General features: G+C 38.8%; 1 protein-coding gene across 2 annotated transcripts in view; it reads left to right on the forward strand.

Annotated features, from left to right (window-relative positions):
* The window catches only part of CTNNA2 (catenin alpha 2), a 499,450-nt gene that overhangs the window by 38,009 nt on the left and 434,043 nt on the right, over positions 1-27,398 (forward strand). For both annotated transcript variants that reach the window (XM_034064746.1, XM_034064747.1), the window contains exon 2: positions 25,510-25,616. In XM_034064746.1, coding sequence (XP_033920637.1) covers positions 25,515-25,616 — 102 coding nt within the window. In that variant the 5' untranslated portion in view covers positions 25,510-25,514. The remainder of the gene's footprint in view (positions 1-25,509; positions 25,617-27,398) is intronic.

Consider the following 27,398-nt stretch of genomic DNA (forward strand, 5'->3'; position numbering starts at 1 on the left):
ATAATTTTCCAGGAAAATTTGGTTAAATGGAATAAACAGGACACATTAGGAACTGGCTTTATATAGCTGATGTTCTTATATTTGCCTCTCCAAAGCTAGCAAGAATAAAGTTGCTCTTGACCCAACACAACGAGTGGGCTTCGAGGTCCAGGTCTCCCCTCAAGCTCTGTGGCACAGCATTTGCTACCCTGACCTTTAGAACTGAATGCATCTAGGTCAAGTACCCTCAGTAATGCTTATTTCTTTGTATAGAGATTGTTTTCTTTCTCTGAATCAGATCTGAAAACATTATGAGCTTTCTAGAACAAAGTTGGTAAGCAAACATCTGACACTATGATTTAACAGCCATTATGCTGTGTCACTGGTTCTGAAATGTGTGATATTGGGAAGAAAGTTATTGTGAAGGTTTCATGTGGAATCCACAATTCAGTTCGGTTAAGTGCAACAACTTATAAAAGGGGACAAGAATGGAGTCTGATCCCCCATTTCTTTGCTTTTTTGTATGTACAGAATAACTCTGTTTTCAAACACTTAAATGTGTGGTGTTTAATGTGTACTTGAAATGAAAACAAACAAAAATGCAGTTATTATAATCAGAAACAACAGAAAGTGACATGTCTCGGAAATACTATGTTGATGGGAATAGGTGGCTTTAGAAATGTGAGAGCTACTATGAGAAGATAGATTTGGGACAAGCCATCCAATAAACCAAATTAAGGAATGTTCTCCAAAGGTTATTAATAAAGCAATGGGTTGTGTGTAACAGTAGGAAGGGAATTGGAAAGAGTGAAAAGCAATAATGGACTTCAAAAAGACTAAGGGTTAAATCATGCATGACAATTTTAGATGCGTTATTCACCATGTAGTCATCATCAGCTGTACATAATAGGAAGGCAAATCTTTTTGCCATTGAAGCAATAGAGAAAATTACTAATGGTTTCAGTAAAACAGGTTTGAGCCCATATCAGTCTGTAAGGGGAGAAAAGAATCCCCACACTTCTAAGATCCTTTTGTGTTTGACACACTCAGAATTGCCAAGTAACTGATGAATGCAATCTCAATCTGCAGCACTCAGGGTCATAATTATAACTTAAATGTGGTAGATTTCCTATAGTAGCAGCAAGTATAGCATAAAAAGGAAACAAATGCTGTTTAGAATGATCTTAAGAATGATGAGGTGTTATTTGAGACTTGAATCTCAGGTTTGTAATTAAGATCTTGATAAAAAGAATGGGGAAAAAGGCAATTAAAGGCTGGTTTGTCTATGAAGTTCGTACACTATGCAAGAGGTCAGATTCTGTAAATCTAATTTGCCGAGATTTGAATGAATCATGGTTCACAAGATTAATAATTGTATACTTATTTTTTTGGTTACTGCCATTAAATTGGTTATTTATTCAAAAGGTGGAAGGCTTGAGAGGTGGGTGTGTGTGAACCTTGTGAAGTTTAGCAAGTATAAGGTCCTGCTTGTGGGTCAGGGCAGTCCCAAACACGAGCACATGTTAGGTATAAAGGAATTCAGAGCAGCCCTGAGGAGGAGGACTTGGGGGTGCTGGTTGACAAGCAGCTCCCCATGACTTGGCAGTGTGTGCTTACAGCCCCAAGCTGCACCCCCAGTGTCGAGCACCAGGTCGAGGGAGGGGATTCTTCCCCTCTGCTGCACTCTGGGGAGACTGCCCCTGCAGTCTTGATCCAGCTCTGGGGCAAAAGCAGCAAAGAGACCTGGAGATGTTGGCTTGAACCTGCCCGAGGGGAGACTGAGCTGAGCTCTTAGGCAGAAGCTGTTCCCTGGGAGGGTGCTGAGGCGCTGGCACAGGGTGCCCAGAGAAGCTGTGGCTGCCCCATCCCTGGCAGTGTTCAAGGCCAGGTTGTTCACAGGGGCTTGGATCAACCTGGTTTAGGGGAAGGGATCCCAGTCTTGGATGCATCTTTGTGGGCACTGTAGATTTGCATGCTATACTGGTAATCACGATTTATTTTTCTTCTATCTACAATTACTTCAATATATGAGTAAGTTGGCTTGATCTTGCTCTAGTTGCAGCCACCTCCTGTTAATAGGGTACAGCTAACATATAGTCGTCTTGGCTGAAAAGTTAGGGCACCACTGAACTGAACAGCCGTAGGGAAGTGGAGTTATCTTCTTGGATGCTGTCACTACCATTATTGCAAGTTTCTGTGTTAATCAATGCAGTTTAGTGGATTGCATCACTACCATCCAGAACTGTCCCTTTCTTCAGAGAACCAGGCTCACTGGTGTAATCTGTAGGATGGATACTTTACAAGTGGTGGTCCCAGAATGATTTTATAAATAACTACTGCTTCACTGGGAGGTGATACCTGTGACTGGCAATAGTGGTATAATTCACAGTTATGGATTAGTGTGAAGGTTCTGCAGTGAAATTAATGCTCCTGAAAGGTCAAATTGAATGTATGCAGTCAAGTCTGGCCCTGTTCCCAGATTTTATGAATGGAAACATAATATTGGGCTTGTAAAATCATATCCTTTCTCTTTTAGTGGAAAGTAGCCCATTTAGCATACTTCCTTTAGTATTTGTAACTGCATGTATAATCTGGTGTGAAAAATGAGATACTTCCCTCTTCTGTTTCCTTGGGTACAAGGTTGTCTTCTGTGTGGTCCTTTCAGATTATTGCTTCTTTTGTGTTTCGTAGTGATTGCTGTTAGAACATTTTGGTATGACTAAGCATATGTGTATTGATGGCTGATAACTGTAATTCTTTCCATCCAAAACTGTGCTTGGATATCTCCTTGGTACCTAAGGCTTAGGCTTCTGTAGTTAGCAGAGAAGAGCAGAAAAACCCAGCAGATATGTTAGGAAATATTCCTACATTTTGCTGCAGTACAGGAAAATGACTCGGTAGTTTCTGTAGCAGTTACACAGCCTAAGGCAAAGCTGAAGTGTATACTAGAGTCCTAACTGAAATGTATATAATACTAGAGTCCTAAGTGAAATGTGTAGATGTATATTTTACCTTGATTTGTTCTGCTTATTATTTTATGTAGCTTAGCTTTTTTTTCTCCCTTAAGGCTTTTCATGAAAAATCTCAAAAATCATAATCTCTCAGTGGGAACTTAGCTTTTCATTTAGTTTTTCTTGTGTTGCTGGCATATTTTAACTACTTTTCCCATTTTACTTTCTAAACAGTCTTTGGAGAGCCTCACTCTGTATTTTATTTATAATCTAGTTTTTGAGCATTTTATCATGAATTAACCATGGGGTCAACACAAAGGTTATAAAGAAGCAGCTACCTACAATATCAAGCTATAGCACCAGTAGGAAGGCAAGTGTGTTTTGTGCTCAGAGGACTCCACCATAGCTGGTGGAGTCATTAATCAAATATAATTCCTTATTTTCTTGATAAAGAAGAAACTGTTCAGGTAATATCTCTGTCTGAAGTGTGACATTTTCAAATACCCTTTGTAGGTCCTGTTTTCCATGCTCTTTCACATTGATTATGCCACACTGTGACAGTGAGCCAGGAGATATTTCAAGATGAGGTTCAAGGAGTAAGATGTAATTACTCAGCTGGCAGATGGCATTGCTCATTTTCTAGATGGGAAATGGTGATACACTTTTGGTCTCAAAGTAGTAAAAATTGTCATAACTTGGGATTGTGCTTGGGCAAACATGTTCATTCAACAAGGTGAAACTTAGTCTTGTGGTATGACCATGCAGTCACGTGCTAATGCCTCTAAACTGTGTTGGTACCAGGCATAAATCTTGTTCTGCTTGGACTGAAATGAAAACCATGACATAACTGCTCCATATTTGGCATGTGCTACCATTTGGACAAAGGAACAGAAGAATCACAGACTGGTTTGTTTTGGAAAGGACCTTAAAGCTCATCCAGTTCCAACGTCCCTGCCATGGGCTGGGACACCTTCCACTAGACCAGGTTACTCCAAGCCCCGTCAAACAGGCCATTGTCGAAACTCCCTCCCTGGTTTTCTTGTAGCCCCATTAGGTATTGGAAGTGTGTAATACGTCTCCCTGGAGCCTTAAAAGGTTGGTTTCCTCCTTCTCTTTCTCTGTCCTTCAACCAAATTCTTTTTGGAAATAGCTTTTTCTTATTCTGTTTTACACCACAAGGGAAGAATAAAAGAAAGAGTTCAATAAATAGAGATTTCAGTGATTTGAATGCTATGTCTTTGTATTAGTGAAATTAGAATTGCCATTCACCTTACCTAGAAATTCCTTGCAGCGCTCTCGGGTTCATGATGTTTAGCATTGCACTGAGCAGAAATGTTATACGTGAAACAGCATTTTGTGCCTTTCTATTACTAATATGTGCCTAGGAGAAATCATAGTTTTTCAGCTGAAGGAATGAAGACCTTGGAGATGCACGTGATGACAATTTAAGTACTTTGTTAAATATCAGGAAGTATATATCTCTTCAAAGTACAAGCAAAGTCCTCCAAAACATCTATGGAGTTGTCTGGAGGAGGCTATGAAGGCTAGAAAATATGCAAATACTGGATTTAAAGATAATTTGTGTAAACTGATGAGCTCTCACTGCTAATAATTGGAATTTATGTATGTGCTGGCATATGGGAAGATCTAATTAAACACTCACGCCCAACAGTGCATAATAAAAATGGTAACTTACAGGCAAATGCAAGGAGAACTCATCAGATACTTGTAAACAGGAGCCATGATTCAGATTTCTTGGATTCAGGGTTCGCTATAGTTTGACAGTACAATGTTCTGTTGGATCAGCAATGTGCAGTGTTAAGCTTTTTGTGTACTAAATGAAGACGTCCTGTGTAACAAATCCCATTTCAGCTGGAATTGGGTGGCTTGGCAAGTCTGAGTGATGGAGGTCCCTGTAAGGGGTGAGATTAAAAATGGTGTGTGCCTCTGTTGGCTTTGGCTGGAAAACCAGTAGACACTGGAAAGCTGAAAGTAGACAGTGGGAAAGGCAGGTGATGAGTGGAACCTCCAAAAACCCCATCAAGTTGTTAGAAATTAAATTGTTAGACTTTAAATTACTTTGCCATTTTGTTGACCAGCACTCATAGGGAATTTGATTTTCAATGCAAGTATGTAATCCTGAGTGCAAAGATTTATATGTAATTTTAAAGCTGTTATGTGTAATTTTGTGTTTAAACACTTCAGTAATTGCCATGTTTGAGGAGAAGGAGTTAGTGTATAAATGCTTGCTAAATAAGTTAGTGTTCTCCATTGTCGAACAATGAAAAGCACAAAAATGTGGAATTATCTTATTATATTAGAAGATTGGCTTTGTAGGGTTTTGTGTTCCTAATAAAACTTAACCATATGTGGTGTTCTTCTGGGGTGAATGCAGAAATTAAGAGTCACTTGTCAAACTAATCTTTAGAATTTCAGGTAGAACTATTATATGTGCTTTTCTTTTTCTTCTGCCTACTAGGAATAACTTGAATTTCCTAGGTTATTTTGAAGAACACCTAGTTTTTTCTTTGTTTTGTATTTGGGGGAGAATAAGAATAAATAGAGGAAATCATTCCTAAGCCAACAATAATCCTTCAACCATGAAAATATATTGTGCCACAAGAAGATAAATTAAATACTTAGTATATAACTGTAGATTTCTATACATTTTTATTGTAATTTTAAGCTATAGTTTACAACAACAATAGGAAATTATACTATTGTCTTGGAGGGTAATTTATGAGGTGATACGTTTATAGTTAAGCAGCTGATAAGGACAGGATATGAAAAGGAAAAATCACAGTCATAGGAAATTGAAGTGACAAAGGAGACAATTTATGTGATTCAAACAAGACAGTTTAAAAGGTTTTTTCAGAGAACAAGGTCGACTGTGGACAAAGTGTATTCTGAAAATGTTACATCTAAATTAATTAAGCTCATTTTAATGGAATTAGAAGTAGTGAGGTCCTTACAGTGTATGGCTTTTATCTGGCCAGGATAAGCTGAGCTACTTCTCATTCCTCTGTTTCTTGCTGGTAAAATAAAACAGATTCCGTTAACGCATTTGGAGAGAATAGAACTATGGATGATGGATAGATAAGTCTGAATGAAAGACACAGCAGCAGTGATTAGGATGTTGATTGCATCAAGAACACTTAAGGAATTGTCATTTTTACTCTCTTAGACACTTGTCTCACTGATGACAGGATCAAAATTAATTGCACAAAATAATCTCTTTTGATTTCATGTTTTTTTTTCTCAGGTGTGAATATTGTTTTTCTAAATGAAATAGGTAGAATCCAAACTATGAATAAAAGAGATAAGTTTGTGGCTCCCCATCTGAAGAGAATTGTATAGAAATTGGAAAAGGTGACATTATAATGATAAAAAGTGATGATGAATGCTGAAGGTCAGTTCCCTCTAGGCCATCATACTCTTGGAGGCAATGCTTTTTTTGTCCTGAGCTGAATCCAAATGAGAGGCAAGACTAGGACACGTCCTAAATTATGTCAGCACTTCCCACATAAATGCTATCAAGATGTGTGATAACGTGAGATACTAACAATAATAGAATTATTTGATCTTCTTAAACTCAGGCTTTGAGTGTAGAATTTAAGTGACAATAGAAATAAAATGTTGAGCTTTTCCTCTTTGTAATTGTCACTTATTATTTTGGTAGGAAAAAGAATAAGTAAATTAAGTTGTCTAACTGATTTTAATGCACACATATGTATTCCTGTGGTGATCCTGGCAAAAAACCTCTGCCCCATAAATCTTATTTCCATTATTTGTTTTTTTTAACCTATACTACCTTAAAGTCCCCATGTGGTTACAGATTTCTAACCTGAGTTTCTGTAAAGAAATTTTTCTACACAGAGGTAGGCAAGATAATGATTGATTTCTGGAATTATAATTTTGCATCATTCAGTAATACACTGAATTTTCCAGGTGTTCACAGGTTAGATTCATTTATGGATTTGACTAAATGTGCTCTTTGTTGTGAAGCATTATTGTTTCAAGTCTTACATAGTAAAGATTTATCTTTTCTTAACATTTTAATTTACTTTGCTTACTTGCAATTAAGTAATGAAATTATGTAGACCTAATTTTTGATCCCACAACTGCATCAGTGGTTACCAGTCCTTGCCCAAAAACTTCCTTAGGATGTGGTGATGTTTCCAAAGGCATATCCAGCTCTTAAACAACAACTGGGGGCCTACGAGGATGTTGGAGAAGGACTCTTCATCAGGGACTGTAGTGGTAAGACAAGAGTTAATGGGTTCAAACTTAAACAAGTGAAGTTCAGGTTAGATATAAAGAATAAGTTGTTTACTGCAAGGGTGGTGAGGCACTGACATAGACTACTCAGAGAAGTGGTAAATGCTCCATCCCTGGCAGTGTTCAAGGCCAGGTTGGAGAGAGCCTTGGGTGACCTCATGTAGTGGGAGGTGTCCCTGCCCATGGCAGGGCAGCTGGAACTGGGTGATCTTAAGGTCCTTTCCAACCCAAACCATTCTATGATTCTGAAACTTTCCAAGTTATGGAAAGTTCAGTATTTTAAATTAACAATGAACTTCTAGGGGAAGCTGAGGAAGTGGTTTTAATGGTACAATATAAAGAACAAAATGGATTAAACCCCATTAAATTTCTGATTCTACAGTGCTCGGAAAGTTTTAATATCATAGATGCTGTCACTAGAGATAACTTCAGGGAGATATAACAACAGAGATAAGTAAAAAGAAATGGATGGATTTCTTTTGTTGTAATAATTCTGGCATTTTATGCTGCAGTCCTTTTTGTAACAAAGCCAGACTTGGTGAGATATCTGTCCATTGCAGAAGCTATTTTTTCTTAGCAATTAAATTTGTAAGCACTGTAATAGAATGAAAGAAAATAGCAACAGGAATGCTAGAGATAATTTGATAGGGTTTCATAATATGACCCCAGAGATTATTAATTTTCCCCCACTGTGAGTGTTTAAGAATCCTAGGGTAGTTTTGTGCTGGAAAAATGAGAACAGTCGTTTCTTGATAACTTTCTGATTATCGTGTATTATATGTGTTGGGAGATTTGAAAAGTTAAGTTGTAGCAAAAAAAATGGCATATACTGTAGAGTTAATTAAAGAGAAATTGACTTGGTTATTTTGGTATTAATTTAGTGTTTGGAGAAAAGCAATGTCTAACGCTGACTTTATAGTAGATGACGAATGAAAGACATTAAGAGTTATCAAGGCATTAATTGGAATATTTCTTGCTAATAAGATATTAGCAAATTATTTCTTTAATAATAAATTGATACTTTATAAATTATTAATAATTTATAAAATAAATTATTAAGAAATGAATATGTTTGCTAATCATGAAAAGGCAAACTACTTTGATTTGTCAGATTAGAGAAACAGAATGGTTCCGGTTTGAAGGGACCTTTAAAGGTCGTCTAGTCTAACACCTCTGCAATGAGCAGAGACAAGTTCCATTAGAGCAGGTTCCTCCAAGCCACATCCAGCCTGGCCTTGAACACTGCCAGGGATGGGGCAGCCACAGCTTCTCTGGGCACCCTGTGCCAGCGCCTCAGCACCCTCACAGGGAAGAGCTTCTGCCTAAGATCTCATCTCAATCTGCCCTCTGGCAGGTTAAGGCCATTTGCCCTTGTCTTATCCCTACATGATAAGCCGTTAGCCCCAGGTCTTTCACCTCAGTGTAACTCTTAATCCATTCTGTTCCCAGCCTCTATTTGACCAGGGTTTGCCCTGACCTAAGACTTGGCCTTGTTAATCTTCATGAGTTCCATATGAGCCCACTTCTTGAGCTTGTCCAGGTCCATCTGGATCCCATCCCTTCCCTCAGGTGCCTCAACTGCACCACACAGCTGGGAGTCATCTGCAGATTTGCTGAGGATGCACTCAATCCTGCTCTGTCATTAAGGAATATATTGAACAATACTATTATATAACTTTCAGATATTGTGGTGGGATGCTTCTCCATCCATGACACACACAAATGAGATAAAGTTTCAAAAGGGAAGTATTTTCTTAACAATATCTCGTTTCAGAAGATTTTGCCCCTATGTTAAAAAATTAATTGCTGTTATGAATGTTTGAGTTCCTTTCTGTGGTCTGAGCAACTAATTAAATGCTGTTAAAGAGAATCATATTTCTTGAAATGAGTTCACTTTCTTTAGTATTTTCTCATTAGCTACTATCTTACCACTAAGTAATTGTTCAAGATCATCCTGGATTAAAAGCAGTAAAAAGGGTTTAAATATATATTGCTTCCTTTGAGAATGTGTGAACTATTGAAGGTTCTTTAAAAGCCTGGACTAGGGAAGGGAAGAAGTACTGGGAAAAAAAGTGAAGATTTGATTGAATATGACATTATACTGTCAAACTAAGGTGATAGTGAGCAGCTGATCAACCTCATGTGGACTAAAAGGGGTCTTTATATTTTGTTAATAAAGTGAGGCACAAGGGAGAGAAGGAGACGTACGTTACCTCTATGGGCAAGACAAGACAAAAGGGTCATCCCTTTGCCTAATAAATAGGTCATGTATACACCTACATGGTCTACATACATGTTGCTTCTGATGTGCTTTCTATGTCCATTGGCACTCATAGCCCATAGAGTGTTGTCTGAACACTCCCTCTTAACTTCTTTGTGTCATCTGAACACAAGTCACTCTTGACTTGTTTTGGTGTGAGAGGCCTTGAAGCAGTTCAACCGTGTTACCATGAGATCAACACTTGAGTTAGAATCATAGAATCATAGAATAGTTAGGGTTGGAAAGGACCTTACGATCATCTAGTTCCAACCCCCTGCCATGGGCAGGGACACCTCACATTAAACCATTGCACCCAAGGCTTCATCCAACCTGGTCTTGAACACTGCTGGGGATGGAGCATTCACAACCTCCCTGGACAACCCATTCCAGTGCCTCAGCACCCTCCCAGTAAAGGATTTCTTCCTTATATCCAGTCTAAACCTCTGCTGTTTAAGTTTCAACCCGTTATCCCTTGTCCTATCACTGTAGTCCCTAATGAAGAGTCCCTCACCAGCATCCCTGTAGCCCCCTTCAGATACTGGAAGGCTGCTATGAGGTCTCCACGTAGCTTCTCCAGGCTGAACAGCCCCAACTTTCTCAGCCTGTCTCCATACAGGAGCTGCTCCAGCCCCTGAGCATCCTCATGGCCTCCTCTGGACTTGTTCCAACAGTTCCATGTCCTTTTTATGTTGAGGACACCAGAACTGCACACAATGCTCCAGGTGAGTCCTCACAAGAGCAGAGGGGGAGGATCACCTCCTTTGACCTGCTGGTCACGCTCCTTTTGATGCAGCCCGGAATGAATTTCCTTTTTGCCCAACCTGTAGCTGTGCCTGGGATTGCTCCAAGCCAGGTGTAGGACCTTGCACTTGGCATGGTTAAACTGCAGAAGGCTGGCATCAGCCCACCTCACAAGCATGTCAAGGTCTCTCTGGATGGCATTCCTTCCTTCCATTGTATCAACAGAACCACACAGCTTGGTGTCATCGGCAAACTTGCTGAAGGTGCACTCAATCCCACTGTCCATGTCACCAACAAAGATGTTGAACAAGACCGGTCCCAACACCGATCCCTGGGGGACACCACTCGTTACTGGTCTCCAGGCGGACATTGAACTGTTGACCACAACTCTTTGTGTGCGGACATCCAGCCAGTTCTTTATCCACCGAGTGGTCCACCTATCAAATTGATGACTCTCCAATTTAGAGACAAGGATGTCATGTGGGACAGTGTTGAATGCTTTGCACAAGTCCAGGTAGATGATGTCAACTGCTCCACCCCTGTCCATCACTTTTGTAGCCCCGTCATAGAAGGCCATCAGATTGGTCAGGCAGGATTTCCCCCTAGTGAAGCCATGCTGGCTGTCACCCAGCACCTTGTTGTTTTTCATGTGCCTTAGTTATTCTGTGCCTATCATTCTCGGTAGATTCCTCACTTCTAGCAACGTTGTAGATATGAAGTAATTTTCTTGAGTGCCTGTGTGCTAAGCTGAATTGTTCCCTCTATGTGCCTCTTTTAGTAAATGATGGTGCTCATGTTTGAAAGGCAAATTGGAGCTGTCATCTCTGTGTTTACCCTCACTATCTACTGGATTCCTGGCCTGCCTTGTCGAGGCAAAGCTGTTCCTTCTGTAGTAGCTTGGCATGATGTGCCCTGGTATATTTCTCAGACAAGAAGAGGAAAGAAGATTTCTCTCACTCCAAAATGTTGGCCCAATCTTTTACTCCCTTGAGGTTTCCTTATCTTCCTGGAGATTGTCTCCAAGTGATTTGGCTTTCTCTTTATACCAGAATAGACAGTAGGCCACAGTGTCAACAGCTTTAGACTCCTTTTAATGAGGAGATGAAATAGTTTATGCCTGAGGGTAAAAGTGTAGAGAAAGGCTCCTGCCCCAGCCTCTGACACCCTGCAGTTCAGGGGCTTCATGTCAATCTGTTAGGTTTGTGTTGTTTTGTGGAGTTTTTTCTCTTTCTTTCCTTTTCATGAATGTATTGAGTTAATTTATGAGCTAATGCAAACTCCCAGCGTCCTAGTACCCTATCATGAGACATTCCGAACTCTTTGCTGGTAATATGTAGGCTTTTCATTTGGCACTTTTTTCTCTTAGAAAAAGACAAAAGCAAAAGCTTGTTTCACTTTATCCATCAGGTTTTGTTGGCTATATTGTATTCTCCCTCAGTCTTTTATTCTGCATAATGAAGATTTTTGATCTATTTTGTTGTTCCTTGAAGCCCTTGATCATCCTTGTTACTGCTGTATTCTGTGTAGAAAAGTGATGGCCAAATAGTATTCATGATATGGATTTTTAATGGTGTTTTCTGTTTTGTTCTCTTTCCCTTTCAGAATAATTCCTCACTTTATTTTTGGCTGTTACTCTGTGTTAAGCTGGCATTTACATAAAGCCATTATAATTCACAGATTACATTCCTGGCTATTAATAATCAATTCAGAGTCTAACGTTAGGTATGTAATCAGGATCCTGGTCCTTTTTCCTGGTTTTTATCACTTTGCATTTATCAGGGTTAAATTTAATCTACTTTTTTCATAGTCATTTTAAGAAGATGAAGAAGAGCAATTCTGCACCATTGTTCTTGCTTAGTTGCAGGGAAGGAAAAAGGAAGAAACATCTATATAATGATTAGACTATGCTGGTTGGTGTTTTGCACTTCAGTAGATGTTGGTTTTAGTCCTGAGATCAGTTAATTTGTTGCCAGAAACATAATAGAAGGAGGAAAGGGCTTAAAAGGAAAGGAAAATAATAAAGCTTGGACTATCTATAGTATGTTTGAATTACAAGAGTATGATGGATCAGGAAGGCAGTGTGAGATACAGGAGCAAGTGCGGAATCTGTGGCATTACCGGAAACCTGATGCCTTCTTAGAGAAGTTATGAATAGACACCCAAGAAGATGTGTTATAACAATGTTGGAAATAGATTTTCTCAGGCTATCAAAGATATAGTAAAATATGTTGGTTGCTACCCAACAAGCCTCCACAAAATACTAGACCTAAGAGCAAGATTAAAAGAAAAAGATTTACCTCAAAAGGACACTGTGGAAGGGAGAAACAATTGTTCAGAAATCCCTTTCATTTTGATTATCTCTTTCTGAATTTTCTTTATTATTTTGACCAAGCTCTGTTCTAATAAAATCTGGTTTTACCCGTTCAAAGCACCTGTAGTGTTTTTGGTTTGCTTAATCGAAGGAAAAGGTACAAGTAGATCTGGCTCAAAGTAGTGCTTGATGCAGGGCCTAATGTTTCAATGATGGAGCTGATAAATTCTCTTGATCTGTTAGCAACAGTTAGCTGCTGATTTTATTGCAGCTGTCTTGTGTTCACTCTTGGTTGTACCATGGGTATCAGGAGCTAATTTTAAAGATTTCTGGAACTGTGACTGTAGAAGTTGTAGCTAGTGTAGAGAAATGTCTCTGTGCACGACAATGGACTGACCATAGCCAGTGTAGAGAGCGTGTGTATGACAATTGAATGACCAAAACTAGAAAATGGCCTGTATGGTTTTAGTTTTGTTTTCCTTATTTCAGATATTGGTTAATAACACAAGTCTGAGGAAATAATTGTGTTCTTCTAAATATAATTTGGGGCTTTTGAAAAGTAAAATATTGAAAGGCCATTTGTGCTCTGTAAGTGTCACAGGTAATGTTGGTCTGGGCTCCGAATTAATGCTAAGAAGACAACACAATTACATTTTAGACAGAAAGGATTGAATAAGTCATAAGATGTATGAATAGATAAATTATAGTTGTGGATTGTCATTTGTCCTTGGAATGATTGGTTCCTTCATGGATGACCTGTGGAAAAACATGTTCAGTTATGAGTACTGCTCAGAAAGCAAAAAAAAATATGATGACAACACATTAGGTGTCATGTTCCAAGCTAGAGCATTAGTAGATTTGCTGAGTAGACTAGAAGCTGCCACATCTAGTTTGCTTTCAGACATTAGAAAGATGGAGCTGCAGTGATAAGAATTATTAAAACCCAAGCTGTATGGCACAGTGGAATTATGTGCAGATGAATAGGGAATTTCAAGAGAATGATGTAAACACGTAGTAAAAAACAACTGAACAACAACAACAAAATAGCCACAAAGTGCAAGCTTAGAGTGCTTTGTCCGTAGTAGCAAAATCAGTGATAGGATGCTATGGATTAGTGAGAGCAGGAGAATCAGCTATTGAGTAGATATTTGAATGCAGTATTAAAAACAAAGAAGTGTTTAGGCTTAAAGGTTGAACATACCACGACCAGGGACACATGGTGATACTGGGTACTTTCCATGCCTGTGCAATGAGGAGAAAAATTATAACACTTGCTATTATTGAATTACCTTCTTTTTCTTTAATTCTACTGTGAGGACCTCAGTAAAACCCAAGAACATTCATGCATCATTGTGATGACTGACAGCATACACCGGAGTTTAAAGATATGGATGTAAGGCAAAGAAAACAAATTGTCTCTCCTGAAAACTGTTCTTCCTGGTAAAATACAAAGTAAGAAACTTTGAAATGGTGGCATGGTTAGGAAATGATACACACTGATATACACAATGATGCTAACTTTTTATGCCACTGCTGTGTATGTATAATGTAAATATCAGCTGTCACTAGATTATCTTGCCACCTCCTGCTTCTGTAAGTAATCCGTTTAGCTAAAGCTGGAGAAACATTAAACAAACCAATCCCAGTGTGTTTATTCTTCACATCAAATAATTTTCTTTGTTTGATGGCCAGTTTTAAACAAATAATGGATAGTACCAGTCAGTTCCAGTTGCTTTCCAGACATATGAATTTTGTTGCCATGGAGCATAAACCTCTGGATGTTGCTGGCCTGTCTGACCTGTACTGGCTCAGTTGTAATTAGCAGGAGCTCTTAAATCTATATGCTTCTTATCTTAATGGAAAGTACTGCTGTATATATAGTGTTCACTGCTAGAGTTCAAGGGTTCTGGAATTCAGTTTGATCAAAGCTGAAGTTCTTGCTGGAGCGTGTGAATCGGCTTCTCTGGAAACATGGGTATTTGTTGGGTACCACAAAATGACCTGCACTGTGTTCACGTGGCTGTGAAGAATTGTCTGAAATGAAGCCAAATTCCTTTGCTTTTGTTTTGTAGAGGGTTTTTCATGTCTTGTTAAGCAAACTTAAGTAGCAAGTTCTCCAGGTGCAATGCAGTGATAGGTTTATATTTTGATTGAGCCAAGCATTCCCTCTACTGAACTCGAAGCAGTGTGTTTTCATACGCTGTCAGAAATGGCATGCTGGAAGGAAGAGATGCGATTACTGTAATCACCTGCATAACATGCACTGCATCTTTTAATGAAGCCGGTCCTATTTAAAGTAATCCTTACTTCTGAGGCAGTAAAGTTCTGGATTTCAAATAAGCAGTGGTAGAAAATCCATCTCAGGACCTTGTGAATTGTTCCCCGTAAGTATTTTCCCTATTTCAAAATATATTGAAAGCTGTTTATTTCTATGAGGAATTTGTTTAATTTTAGCTTTCACACACTGGATTTTACTGTACCTTGGCCTGGATTGAGGAGTCTGTTACGAGAAGCTTTTTATTTCTATGATCTCTAAAGTTCCCTTAATTGAAAATCTATAAATCTATGATAGCAACAGTAATTTGTAACCGCTGTGTAATACTTTGATGACAGATTCAAGTGTCTGCTTTTCCCTTTATTTCATGCGAGGTTAATGTTGACTTGTCAGCCTTACTCAGAGATAATTCTGTCTACAAATTTGAAGGAAAAGCACAGTATTTTTCCCCTATATTTCTGCTATACCTTCAGTATTCCATAGATTAAGGAAAAATAAGGAAAAATCCTATTAGTCCAAATCTATAATAAAATAAAGACAGATAACAGGGGTTAGGAGGTCTGGTCTTTCTAAAGGGAAATTTCATTCCTCCAAAGTTGTGTGTAGATTTTAGGACAAAAAGTATTTTTTAGTTTAAGTTATTTTCATTAGGCATTTCATCTGCATTGTTCTAGCTTTGCATGTCACCTTTTTCATTAGGAATTGTATGTGTTCTCTGATTGCCTGCATTTCTTCTTTTTGAACAAAGGACTGTTCCAAATGCGAAATACAGACCTTTAGTGTCTCTAATTAAATTAATTCATTTGAGAATATAATGGTGATCTCTTTCTTATGCACATTTCATGTATTTCCAAGTGCTTCCATACTTATGAAAGTAAGTTTTTGAATTCTGCAAACACACAACTAGGAATGACTGAAGTTTTTGCATAGCATCATGGATCATAGATCCCAGGCTGGTTTGTGTTGGAAGGGATTTTGACGCTCATCCAGTTCCAACCCCCTGCCATGGGCTGGGACACCTTCCACTACAGCAGGTTGCTCCTTGCCCCATCCAGCCTGGCCTTGAACACTGCCAGGTATGAGGCAGCCACAGCTTCTCTGGGAACCCTGTGCCAGCACCTCAGCACCCTCACAGTAAAGAATTTCTTGCTTATATGTAACCTAAATCTCACCTATTTAAGTTTGAACCCAGTACCCCTTGTCCTGTTGCTACAGTCCCTGATGAAGAGTCTCTCTCCAGCATCCTTGTAGGCCCCCTTCATGTGCTGGAAGACTATCTATGTGTTGTGCTTTATATGAAACATTCATCAGCATAAGATTAACATCAGGAAAAGTTTTTGTACTAAGAGCTGAATCAGAATTAAGCAACTTAGTTTTTATTCTTAAAATGTATTTCCATCATTACAGACTTTTACTTTGTTGTTTTGGGGGGGTTAGTGGAACAGTGGTAAGTAATTATGGGATGGTACATATAGCTTCTATCAGAATAGGAGTCCTGTTCTGATTGGCTTTACTAAGGACAAAGCAACTTTCTTTAACATGTTTAAAGAAAGAGCAAATTTCATGAGCACAAGGTTAAATGACAATTTTTTGCTAAGATTTATAGGAATTTCTCAGAGGCAATTGATGAACAGATTGACAAACGCAGATAGCAGCAGCAAGACAATGTGTGCCTCTAGAAGCTGGTGGGAATGTTCAGTAAGGCTATTAATGGCCCTTCATATTAGTTGCCAAGGAAAATGTCAACTGTGCTCCCACGGGCTTTGTTTGAAAACAGTTCTGTTTATTGTGTTAATTATGGAACTGGGAAATGGAACAGCTCCTCCATAGTGTGGAAGCTTGTGGACTTTACAAGAGCAAGGATAGACTGTTGTCATCTAGTGTGTCACAGTGAAATTGTACAAACTTTGGGTTGGTTGTATCTATAGTTCAGATAATGAAATGATTTTGTTCAGTGAAGGAAAATAATGTTGCATCTGTAGAAACAAGAGCAAAGCCGTCTTCATTAGAAGAATTAAGAGTTAGATAATTTCAGACTTAATGAAGGAGAAAGAGGCAGAGAGATGATAGTAGCAGCATTGCTATAGTAATAAAACTAGCAGGGAAATAGTCTTCATAAAAAGGAACCAAAGAAAGGCCAGCACAAAACCCGCTGAAGCTTTGACTCTCCATAGGAAAACATGTAAATTGTTTCATCTGCAGGTAGCAATGGTTGATCTTGTGGAATAAAGAGTTGTCTTTCAAAGAACTCGAGAAAAGCTGCAGGGAAATATAGAAGTAAGGTTAATCAGAGTTTCCAAGTATGAGGAATTGTAAATAGGGTATTTTTAGTGAAAGGATGACCCCTGCATGTAGAAGCAGAAGTGTGCCAAGTCCTGATTAGAGCCAAGGTCAGCAACTTTGTTTTGAAAAACAGTTGGAATTTGAGCTGCAAATTCTGTGTTGTAAGGGAAGCAAATGTGCATTTGCTTAAACCGAAGATGTTTAATGCTTCTCTGCTCTTGTAAAATGTAAGGTTTAACTAATGCCAGTTAATACAATGAATAACCAGAGGTTACATAGATTTAGAGACCAAAAGTTTATTTCTACTTCCCCCCCGCCTTGTCCCCTGCAAGATGTGAGATTAATATTTTCATGAGAAGGAACAGAACTTGAAAAATGTGTTTAAAAGTCATAGTTTTATTACTAAGAAAGGAGTGTCATTTATATAAACAGGTCGTAGCTATAGCCAAATAAATGTCTCATGCATGTATTGCTTCACTGTATGCAGAAATTTGCTGTCATTTGGGGGGAAATATGATGGAGGGATAATGCAGAGCAAAGGATCTGCACCAAGGACCTGATTTAAAATAATTTGGTTTTCCTGGGCTTGCAGTGTGACCCTGCATGAACCAGCATCCCAGCAGCAGTGAGCTCAGAGGCTTTGATCGCATCCAGAACTCTGTGAGAAGACTTTTATTAGAGCTGTGTGAATACAGAGTGGTTTGTGGAAAAGTCTTTGGTTGCACAGAAGTGACTTGGCAATCTTTTGTTGGGGCTTGGGCTCTCTTGTGGGATAGATTCCTTAAAATTGTTTCACTGAGCATTTTAGTAAAGTCTCCTACTTTGACTGCAAAAGGTCGTTAGTGGAAAAAGGCATCTTCTTATGAGTAATACAAGATAAATTAGTTGAATATATTCTATGTGTGGCTGTTTAAAACAGTTTTCAAACTTTTAATTGCTGAAAGATCTTGGAGTAGAAGACTAGAACTGTTTCACATCAAACAGTTCTAATATGTATTATGGCAAACATATAGAATTATAGAATGGTTGGGGTTGGAAAGGACCTTAAGATCATCCAGTTTCAACAGCCTGTCATGAGCAGGGACGCCTTACCCTAGACCAAGTCTCCCAAGGCTCTGTGCAGCCTGGGCTTGAACTCCACCAGGGATGAAGTATTTACCACTTCTTTGGGCAACATGTGCCAGTGCCTCACCACCCTCACAGTGAAGAGCTTCTTTGTTATATCAAACCTGAACTTACCCTGTTCCAGTTTAAACCCATTACCCCTTTACCCATTGTTACATCTCCCTGTTTTTCACCCTTCCTAGGGATGGATAATCCTCTCCATATCACAAAGTTATTTATGGACAACTAACCATTAGATTTTTAGGTGTTTTAAGAATGGGGTATTGTATCTAACATGCTCATAGGCTGAGGATCTTCTATGTAGTGAATCTCAGAGTTGAATTCATAGTCCAGCTTTTTGTCCCAGTGTCCTCAGATTCAAATTGCAGTTTGTTGAAACCTCTTTCTGGAGTTTATAAAGGGCATGTTGAGGACTGGGTGAAGCTCTAAGGTTTTCTGTGCTAAGGGGGATATAGGTTTGTAGAGCTCCTTGCCACATCGTGGTATTATGTTCCTCAGGGCTGACTCTGGCAATGTTGATGTGAGATTCAAAACAGGTACAGTCAGTCTACAGCTGTAGATGTGTGAGCCTTTAAACTAGAATATTTCTAAGCCATATTGGAATAGAAAGCTAATAATATACACTATATTGTCCTGGGTTCAGCAGTAGCAGTCATTTTTTTCTCCCTAGTACCTAATGCAGTGCTGTGTTTTTGACTTTCAGCCTGGGAACAGTGCTGATAACACCAATGTTTTTAGTTGCTGCTTAGTAATGTTTAGTCTGACCAAGGACTTTGTGAGTTTCATGCTCTGCCAGGGAGGAGAGGAAGCCAGGAGGAAGCAGAGACAGAACATGTAACCCAAACTTGGCAAAGAGGCAGTATTCCATAGCACAGCACATCATGCTCAGGGTGTAAAACTGGAGGCAGCTACCTGGAAGGGTGAGTTCACTGCTCGGTTGGGCTGGGTATCGGTTGGCAGGTGGTGAGTGTTTGTATTCTCTTCCCTTGTTATTTCCCTTCTCATTATTATTATTGGTGGTAGCAGTAGTGGTTTGTGTTATACCTTAGTTACTGGACTGTTCTCAGCCAGTGGGAGTCAGATTCTTTTGATTCTCCTCCCCATCCCTTCGGAAGCAGGGTGGGGGGAGAGTGAGAGAGAGACTATGTGGTTCTGATTTATGGCTGGGCTTAAACCACAACATATATGAAACAATTTGAACATTAAATCCACAGGCTTTGCACACAATTTTGAAATATGTGTTTATTTAAAGCATAAGCAGCAGCAGGCAGGTTGAGCAGGTGGGTGTAGGTGGAACCTTTTTCTTACACTACCCCTTACACTGCAGTTTGCATGTTCCCTGTGAATTCTTCATGTGTTCTGTTTGATTTCTGAAGGCAATTTGCTCTCCTGGCTCAGTCAGGTCTTGGTGTAGGCAGTTGCCTCCAAGACTGAGCTGGTTAATGTGACTGAAAAGTGTGAATGACTCAGCCATTGCCTTTTTATGGCTTTCCTCTTTCTGTGTCAGGGCACTCCCTGGTCACCTTCCCACTGGCTTTCTTACCAAGATAATCCTTCCCTTGTCAAGGCCATTTTCCTCCTTACTTGGTGCTTTATTGGCTACAAGTCTTGAGTTTGCCCAATGGGCTGCTTCCCTTTAAGAGCTTTGTTTTGTTGAGGCCAGACCAGACTATGAGCCCAATTTGGAGGTGGAGGGTTCACAGAATAGGAAAGGGCTGTGAATCCAAAAGAAAGCTGAGAGCTTAAACCTCAAATTAAAAATTCTCTGCATGGTTAACCTTGGGAGTGGGGCCTAAAGGTTTATTTTGGCTTGTTTCTTTCCTGCCTAAGTTTTAGGAAAGAAGAGAGAAGTGTCTTATATGAAACAAACTAAACAAGAATGTCAAAACCTTATTCAAATACAGAATCACGGAATGGTTTGAGTTGGAAGTGACTTAAGGCTCCTCCAGTTCCAACCCCTGCCATGGGCAGGGACCCCTTCCACTGGAGCAGCTTGCTCCAAGCCCCTGTGTCCAACCTGGCCTTGAACACTGCCAGGGATGGGGCAGCCACAGCTTCTCTGGGCACCCTGTGCCAGTGCCTCAGCACCCTCACAGGGAAGAACTCCTGCCTAATGTTTGATCTAAATCAACTCTTTAAGTTTAAAACTTGTGGAGACAGATATTCCTACAAGTATTCCTACAAAACATCTTGCTCCATTTTTTTTCTCCCTTCCCCCCTTTCTCCTTGTTTTTTAAGAAAGGTGACGGGAACTGCCCATGTCAACTGATTGTTTCAACTGATCTGCTGGAGGCTGTACTAGGCTGTCATTGAGTAATGGTAGATGCTTTTATCTGTAGAAAGGGATGCTCTGTATTCTCATTTTTATTGCTCTTTCAGTTCTCATTGTTAGTCTCTGTCCTCTTAGCATTTTCCCTTTATTTCTCTTCTTTGTAACTGTTATGCAGTTGTTCTTCTTTGCGTCCTTCTGTCTCTGCTTGTATTCTCCTATTAGTAGAAGCAAAGAATGGGCAGATGTATTGAGAATAGCCTTGGAAACCAGACTCTTTTGAGCATCAAGCTTTTGCAGGGGCACTTTACAATTCTCAGGTCAGATCTCAGCATATGTCTGAATTGCTCAATAGTGCAGATTAACATATGGAAAGAGCAGAATCACAGCTGTATATAACTCCAGGTATCACTGCAGTTCTCTGCCAGCCAGATGAGCCAGATGATGGGTTTCTAGGACTGTGTGCAGTGCTGGTACTTCTAATGCCCAAGTTAGTTTGTCCTGATCTCCAGCCTACCCTGTACCCTTATGAGGGAATTCAGAGCCAGGCTGGGCATCTCTCATGTCATGCAGTTATACTCTGTAGGCATACTTAAGGATGTAACCCTTCATGTATTTAGACTTCTAGCTCCCAGTGAAGCACATAAATGCATGAAGTCAGAATTTTTCTGCATCTCTCTCAAGAGCTGTAGAATCTATATCTCTACATTGTGCTGTAAGGAATTCTGTCTTCTTCATATAAATCTGTCTGTGTGTAGAGAGGTGTTTGTTTTGACATGGTTATCAATACAAAGATGCAAACCAAGAAAGCACAAACTGTCTGTTGTTCAGTTTCTCAGTCATCTTGAAACAGTCATCTATGTGTATGCTGCTACTGAAGAGGCACTTTTGCATCCCCTCAGCTTACTTTCTACCTTGCTGGACGTCTTTCTTTCTCATCAGTGAATCTAAAGTTTTACCTTCCAGTAGCAAATATACCGTTAGAAGTACAGACTTGTGCAGTATTGTACAAGTATTGCAGTAAAGTATTGCCATGGCATTAATCCTACAGATCTGCTATGAATCAGGTAGAATGGGTTTCTACTTTATTCAGTATGAAATGTTTAGCATGTCTTCAATGTCTGCAGTGTTCTGCATTGCAGATGTGAACTGGACTAACACCTGGAGGCCTGTTCTAGGCTGTCAAGGTTTATAGTTATATTAAAATAATCAGTTTGCTTTGGCAAATGTTACCTTTGCTCATGTAAATTGAAGTTGCAGCATAGAAGTGAGATGGACTGTCACCTGTGAGCAGTTTTTGGCAATCAGAATGCACATGTGTGTAAGTTGCATGGAAAGTGGATCTGTTGCAGAGGAAAACAACACAGTGCAGTGTGATGGACCAGCAAGTAATTTCATGTGCAGAATGTGTTGGTTTTGTAGAAGGCTCCTAAAAGTAAAGTTCTGCAGTGTGAGAAAGGTGTGTGATCAGGGTGGTGGGGGTAAGATCTTTGGCGACTCTTATGTCAACAAAGATTTCCACTAACATGGAATTTGACTTTCATATAGGAATCCAATGATTTGTTGACTAAAGTAAATACTGAATTGCTTTACAGATAGGCTTTGAAAATAGACTGCCTAAACAAATGTCCACATTCAGCCATAGCTACTGGCCTGGTTGGAGACACTTCTGTATTGCTGTATTTAGGAAAACCAAAAGCTTAAAGCAAGACAGGCATATTTTGGCACATGCTCAGGGAAGGAAAAGCACAGCTAAGAAATAGAATTAAGTAAATATATTATTGCAAAAGTGCAGAGCTAGTGTCAGGATTAGGGCTGTAATCATGAGTGTGCTTCTTTAGCAGTATTATTACCGTGCTATTAACATACTTTCCTTATTTAGTAATATCAGATTTTAAATGCAGACTTGATAATCACACTCTGCCAGTTGATAATAATATATGTGAACAACACAGATTAAGTTTCACTGAAACTTTCTGCTAAAAAATGTTTGCTTAACTCTGCAATCATAAAAACACCATGTGCATTTTAATTCAACGTGATTTAACCCCCAAACCAATCAGTGTATGTTTCTAAATTACAGGGGTTGGAACTCAGATGAGAAAACCAAGTTTCACATTCTGAAGAAAGAATAGGTTGTTTTCCGAGTATGTTGCCATTTAAAAAAAGATAATAATAGGGAAATTTCAGTGGAAAGAAACAAATTTTAAGCTACTTAAGAAAATAGTGGATATCTGTCTAGTCTAGAAGGTGATAAGAAAGGAAACTCTTACTTATTGCAGTTACTATTTTCTATCATAATATGCTTATCTTTATATGAGAAGTATTGGTGCTACCATTACCTGCTCACACAGGCTCTCTTCCTCACAGGTGTATGTTGTGAAGCACACCCAAAGCCAGGTGTAAGCTATGAAGCAATTTATATTTTCAGTGAAGTACTTAAAGCTGTGGTTGGGAAGTTCTTGGTCAGATAGTCATAAGATGGGGTTAGGAGCTTTTGCTTTGTCCTTTGTTTTATCCAAGTCCTTGTTGACTTGCTCAGTCTGGAGAGATCTCTGGAAACGCCAAGTAAGAAGTATTCCACCTACTTGTGTGTGTACAGGTAACTTCATTTTAGTCTTTTGCCATTTAAAATTGCTTTTGTGACAGCAGCTGGGAAAGTGTTGAGGGAAATGCCCTAATTTGACTTTTGATTTTTCGTTCCTTGCTGTTGTGTGGTAGGTTTCCCTGCAAATGAGTTTCTCACAGGGTTTATAATAAGGCGTTTTCTTGTGTGTATCCTTTTTATAGTTGAAAGTATTGCTCACCCTTTCATACTGGGTTTTGAAGGATATTTTTAGTACAAGTTGAAACTGAGGCTGTATTCTGATTGAAACAACTGATCATCCAGGTTATCTTTTGTGTTATGTGTGTGACTGCTATCCTCTGAAATTAGTTTGCTTTGGTAGGTTTTGGACTACATTATGCTTTTCAATATATTTGCGTATAATAAGAGGTGTATGTTTCAGAGCCAATGTTAATAGTGAGGAAAAGTGTGCTTATTAAAGTCAAATGGTTGACACATTTAAAAGCGTTATAACTCATAAATTATAGGCAATTATTCTAGTCAATTTAAAACTTACTGTTTGAATACAGAGACCAGCTGGACTAGAAACTATAAGACAAAGTTTGTGAAAGATGATCAAACTGTTGGAAAAATGAGGATGTCTCCCACATTAACCATGCTTACAGCAACTAGAACCTGTCTCTTGGTTTTCTTTAATCACATGTATGGGTGTTTGCAGCATTGTCAAACATGAAGCCTACAGCTTTTTTACAGAAGAGTGGAAACAGAATGATAGCAGTTTGGGCACACACTAGTTATTATCAGATGATTCTGCTACCACATGTTTGCAAAGGCGAGGAGGCTGAGGGCTGGTTTTATGTGTGATTTATAAATACATTGATTAGGAAGTTCTGCTACGCCTCTCTTCTTGAGCAAGTATTTTAAGTTGTCTGCTAGTAGCACGGTGAAAAGCTTTTGCAGACTGTGAATGATTTTTGCATAGATTTCCTAGCCTGGTAAAAAATTAGGAGTTGCAGCAATTAGTCAAGATGTTCTCCTGAATAAAGCAGTAGAACTTATTTTGCATATGCTAGATGATGTCGCTAAGTACTGAGTATGTACCTTATTGAATTAAGCTTTATGGAGTAGATTATTATTCCAGGAGCAGCAGATGAACTTTTGAATGTGTTCACTGGGTTGTGTTTTGGGTTTTGGAGGTATTTTTGTGTGTCACTGAAATGAGCTTGTCAGTTAAACAGTTTTCTGGAGAAAACAGTTTTATACTTCTGGGCTATTATATATATTATATATATATATATATATATATATATATATATATATATATTACTTCTTTCCTATATACAGGGGCTTGATTTGGACCTTGCGCAATGTACAATATGATATGCTTTGTCTTTCCCTGTTAGAGTTCTCATGGTGTTCTAGGTATATGTGACTTCTAATTTTTTGGTTTAATTTTAAAATAAAGAGAAATATTTAAAGCAGAAATATTTAAAATGTTTTTTTGTTGTTTCTTTTTTTTTACCAAAGTTTTCTGTGTCTCTTTTTTTCATGGACAAGTTTGCTTACATGGAGCATTAATTGTCACCAAATACTTCTGTCTCTTTAAAACACCTTCCCTCACCCTCGCTTTTTTTCTCAGTCTCAGCTTCACTCCTTACTCCTCTCCTTCCTTGCTTCTCCTCCCTAGGGAGGTGAAGTGGGGGATTAAGGAATGGGAGCTGCAGTCAGTTCGTAATACTTCATCTCTGCCACTTCTTCCTCACACTTCTCTCTTGGTCGAGTATGGGTTCTCTCCTGTGTTTGCTCACCATGGGATGCAGTTTCTCCTGGGACATTTCCATCTGCTGTGGTGTTTCATCCTCTATGACCTGCAGTAATATCTGCTGTGTTGTTGTCCATTATGAGCTGCAGAGGGATATCTGCTTTACCATGGTGTTCTCCAGGGGCTGCAGGGGAATCTCTGTAGCATCTCCTTCTCCTCTGACCTTGGGGTTGCAGTGATTTTTCACCCTTTCTTTACCTCACTCCTCATGCTACCAGCACTGTTTTGCGCTTGCTAGATGTATCACCAGCATCACTAGTGGGCTCAGCTGTGTCCTGTGGTGGGTCCATGCTGTGTCTAGCATGGGGCAGCCCTGCCCTCTTCTTACAGAGCCCATTTTCAACACACACCACTGTTAAAACCTTATCACAGACATCCAGTACAGCATGTATACAGCATGATAGGGTATCTGTTATTAAGTGGGATAGAAGAAATTTCTGAATATATATGTTTAAGGACTTGGCAGATATGGTAGTGGTACACCTGTGAGTTCCCAGCTCTCAGTACAGGAATGCTAGCAAGATTATGAAGAAGTGTTTTATATGTGAATGGGAGCAGCGTATATGTTATTCCCTAAATAAATTATAGGCAGTATATGGATATTACACTAATAATTTTCATTGATGTTTTGTGCTTTTGTCTGTTCTAGGGAGTATGACTTCTGCAACGTCACCTATCATTTTGAAATGGGACCCCAAAAGTTTGGAAATCAGGACTCTCACAGTAGAGAGGCTATTGGAGCCACTTGTTACCCAGGCAAGTACCTTCAGTTTCTTTTGTTCTTCCTTTAATCAGATGCTATATTTACTCATTTTACATAATTATCTTAATAAGCTTTGATAATAGAAACTTGAACAGTTTTTGTTTGTGGTCTCTGGTGCAAAGCTCTGTTCAAACATGTTTAGAAGTTCTTGCTCTAAATAATTTATAGTCTCAAAGTACGAATGGGAATACAGTAGCAACAACCATTTACCTTATGTTTGTCTTTTAAAAGCAGTATAGACTATGAAACAGACAATTTAAGACAGGGATCTAACTGAGCACATGCTCTTGGTTTGTTGTTATATCATGGAAGACAGATTCACATTAAAAATGAACCAAATCAACCGAATAAAGAACCTGTAACCTGTTTCATTTCATGCTGTGATCAATGAGGGGTGTATGCTCAACCAGTTAGCGTTTGAGTAGAATTTGCGAATAGAAGGTGTATGAATAGTGGTTTATGAATAGGTCTGTGAATAGTGGTCTAAAATGAGCAATGTGATAGTGATGCTACGTAATGTGCATAATGTATATATTGGTGTTACCCATTTTTTAACCATGTAATGTATATGCAGAGGGGCAGGCCTGTACGGTCTCATAAGCAGACATCAAATCTCCCTCACTGTTAGTCCAATTTGCTGACTTTGTGGCCTAGTGCCTTTCTGTTTCTGAGTTGTCATTAATAACGGGAAGCTGGTTATATATTTTTATTCTATGATTTAAAATACACAAGTAATTTTTCTTCTAGGAATGCTCATTATATTAAAAATGAATGCCAGTCCACCTGTTATTAACCATGTTCTTGTGGATGTTGTGGATTCTTGGACTGGTCTACTGGTAGAAATGCAGTCCTTTTGAATGTGATGTTGATGTTTTTGTTTTCACAATGTAGGGAGATGAAATATAAATCACTAGTATTTTGATTCCTCAAAAAGGATGTGTGTGTGGTTTCTGTGCTACTTACAGTGTGTCATTTTTTGCCACAAATTACACCTATTCATTCTTTGGTTTTGATAAAAATCTTTATCAAAACGTATATTATCTTTCTATGAGTTTCGTTATAAACGTTGATAATTTTGTTGTTGGTATGGAACTGAATTCATTTTGATGCCAACTAAAAAAAGGTTATTAGCTCTCTTCTTCTGCTTCCGATGTAGCCATATGAAGTGAAGCTGCTATGACCTGTTGTGAAAAGAGCAAATAATTGAGTCTTCTATGAGTGAATTTCCTGTTATCTTTTCACTTTAGTTTTCAATACTTTGCCTCAAAAAAGAGAATATATAATCTAAAAAGTGAAAATAACATGTTATTTAAATAGTTTCTCAACTTGTTTAGTTTAACTTTTGGTATAGGTAGATTTCTATTTGATAACATGCCTCAACAAATGTAAGTAAAGAAATTACAAGTTGAACTAGAGGACTTGGATATCTTCACTGGTGAAAAAGAAGGTGCCCAAGATCCTTACCTTTGTATTTTGATGAGGAGCAATGTATTTCTAGTTTAGCAGTATGTCAAAAAGACTAGAGAAACTAAAGTGCTGTCAAGAGGGAGAAGGGAAATGTTGGGCTATTGTTTTGTTCAACACTTATAAATACTTCCATTCTCATTTGTTTTTGTAGGTTTATAGATAATATGAAGATGTTAAAAAACCTTTTTGAACATGTAATTCAGGGTTTTTTTGTATTAGAGAAATAAGTAGTTTTAGTGATTTTTCCTTTACTTTGAGTCTAGCAAAGTATGTTTGACTACAGCATATTTTTGTGAGCTGCACAGACA

Source organism: Melopsittacus undulatus, chromosome 7 (genome assembly GCF_012275295.1).
Source record: "Melopsittacus undulatus isolate bMelUnd1 chromosome 7, bMelUnd1.mat.Z, whole genome shotgun sequence".
In the NCBI taxonomy this organism is placed as follows: domain Eukaryota; kingdom Metazoa; phylum Chordata; class Aves; order Psittaciformes; family Psittaculidae; genus Melopsittacus; species Melopsittacus undulatus.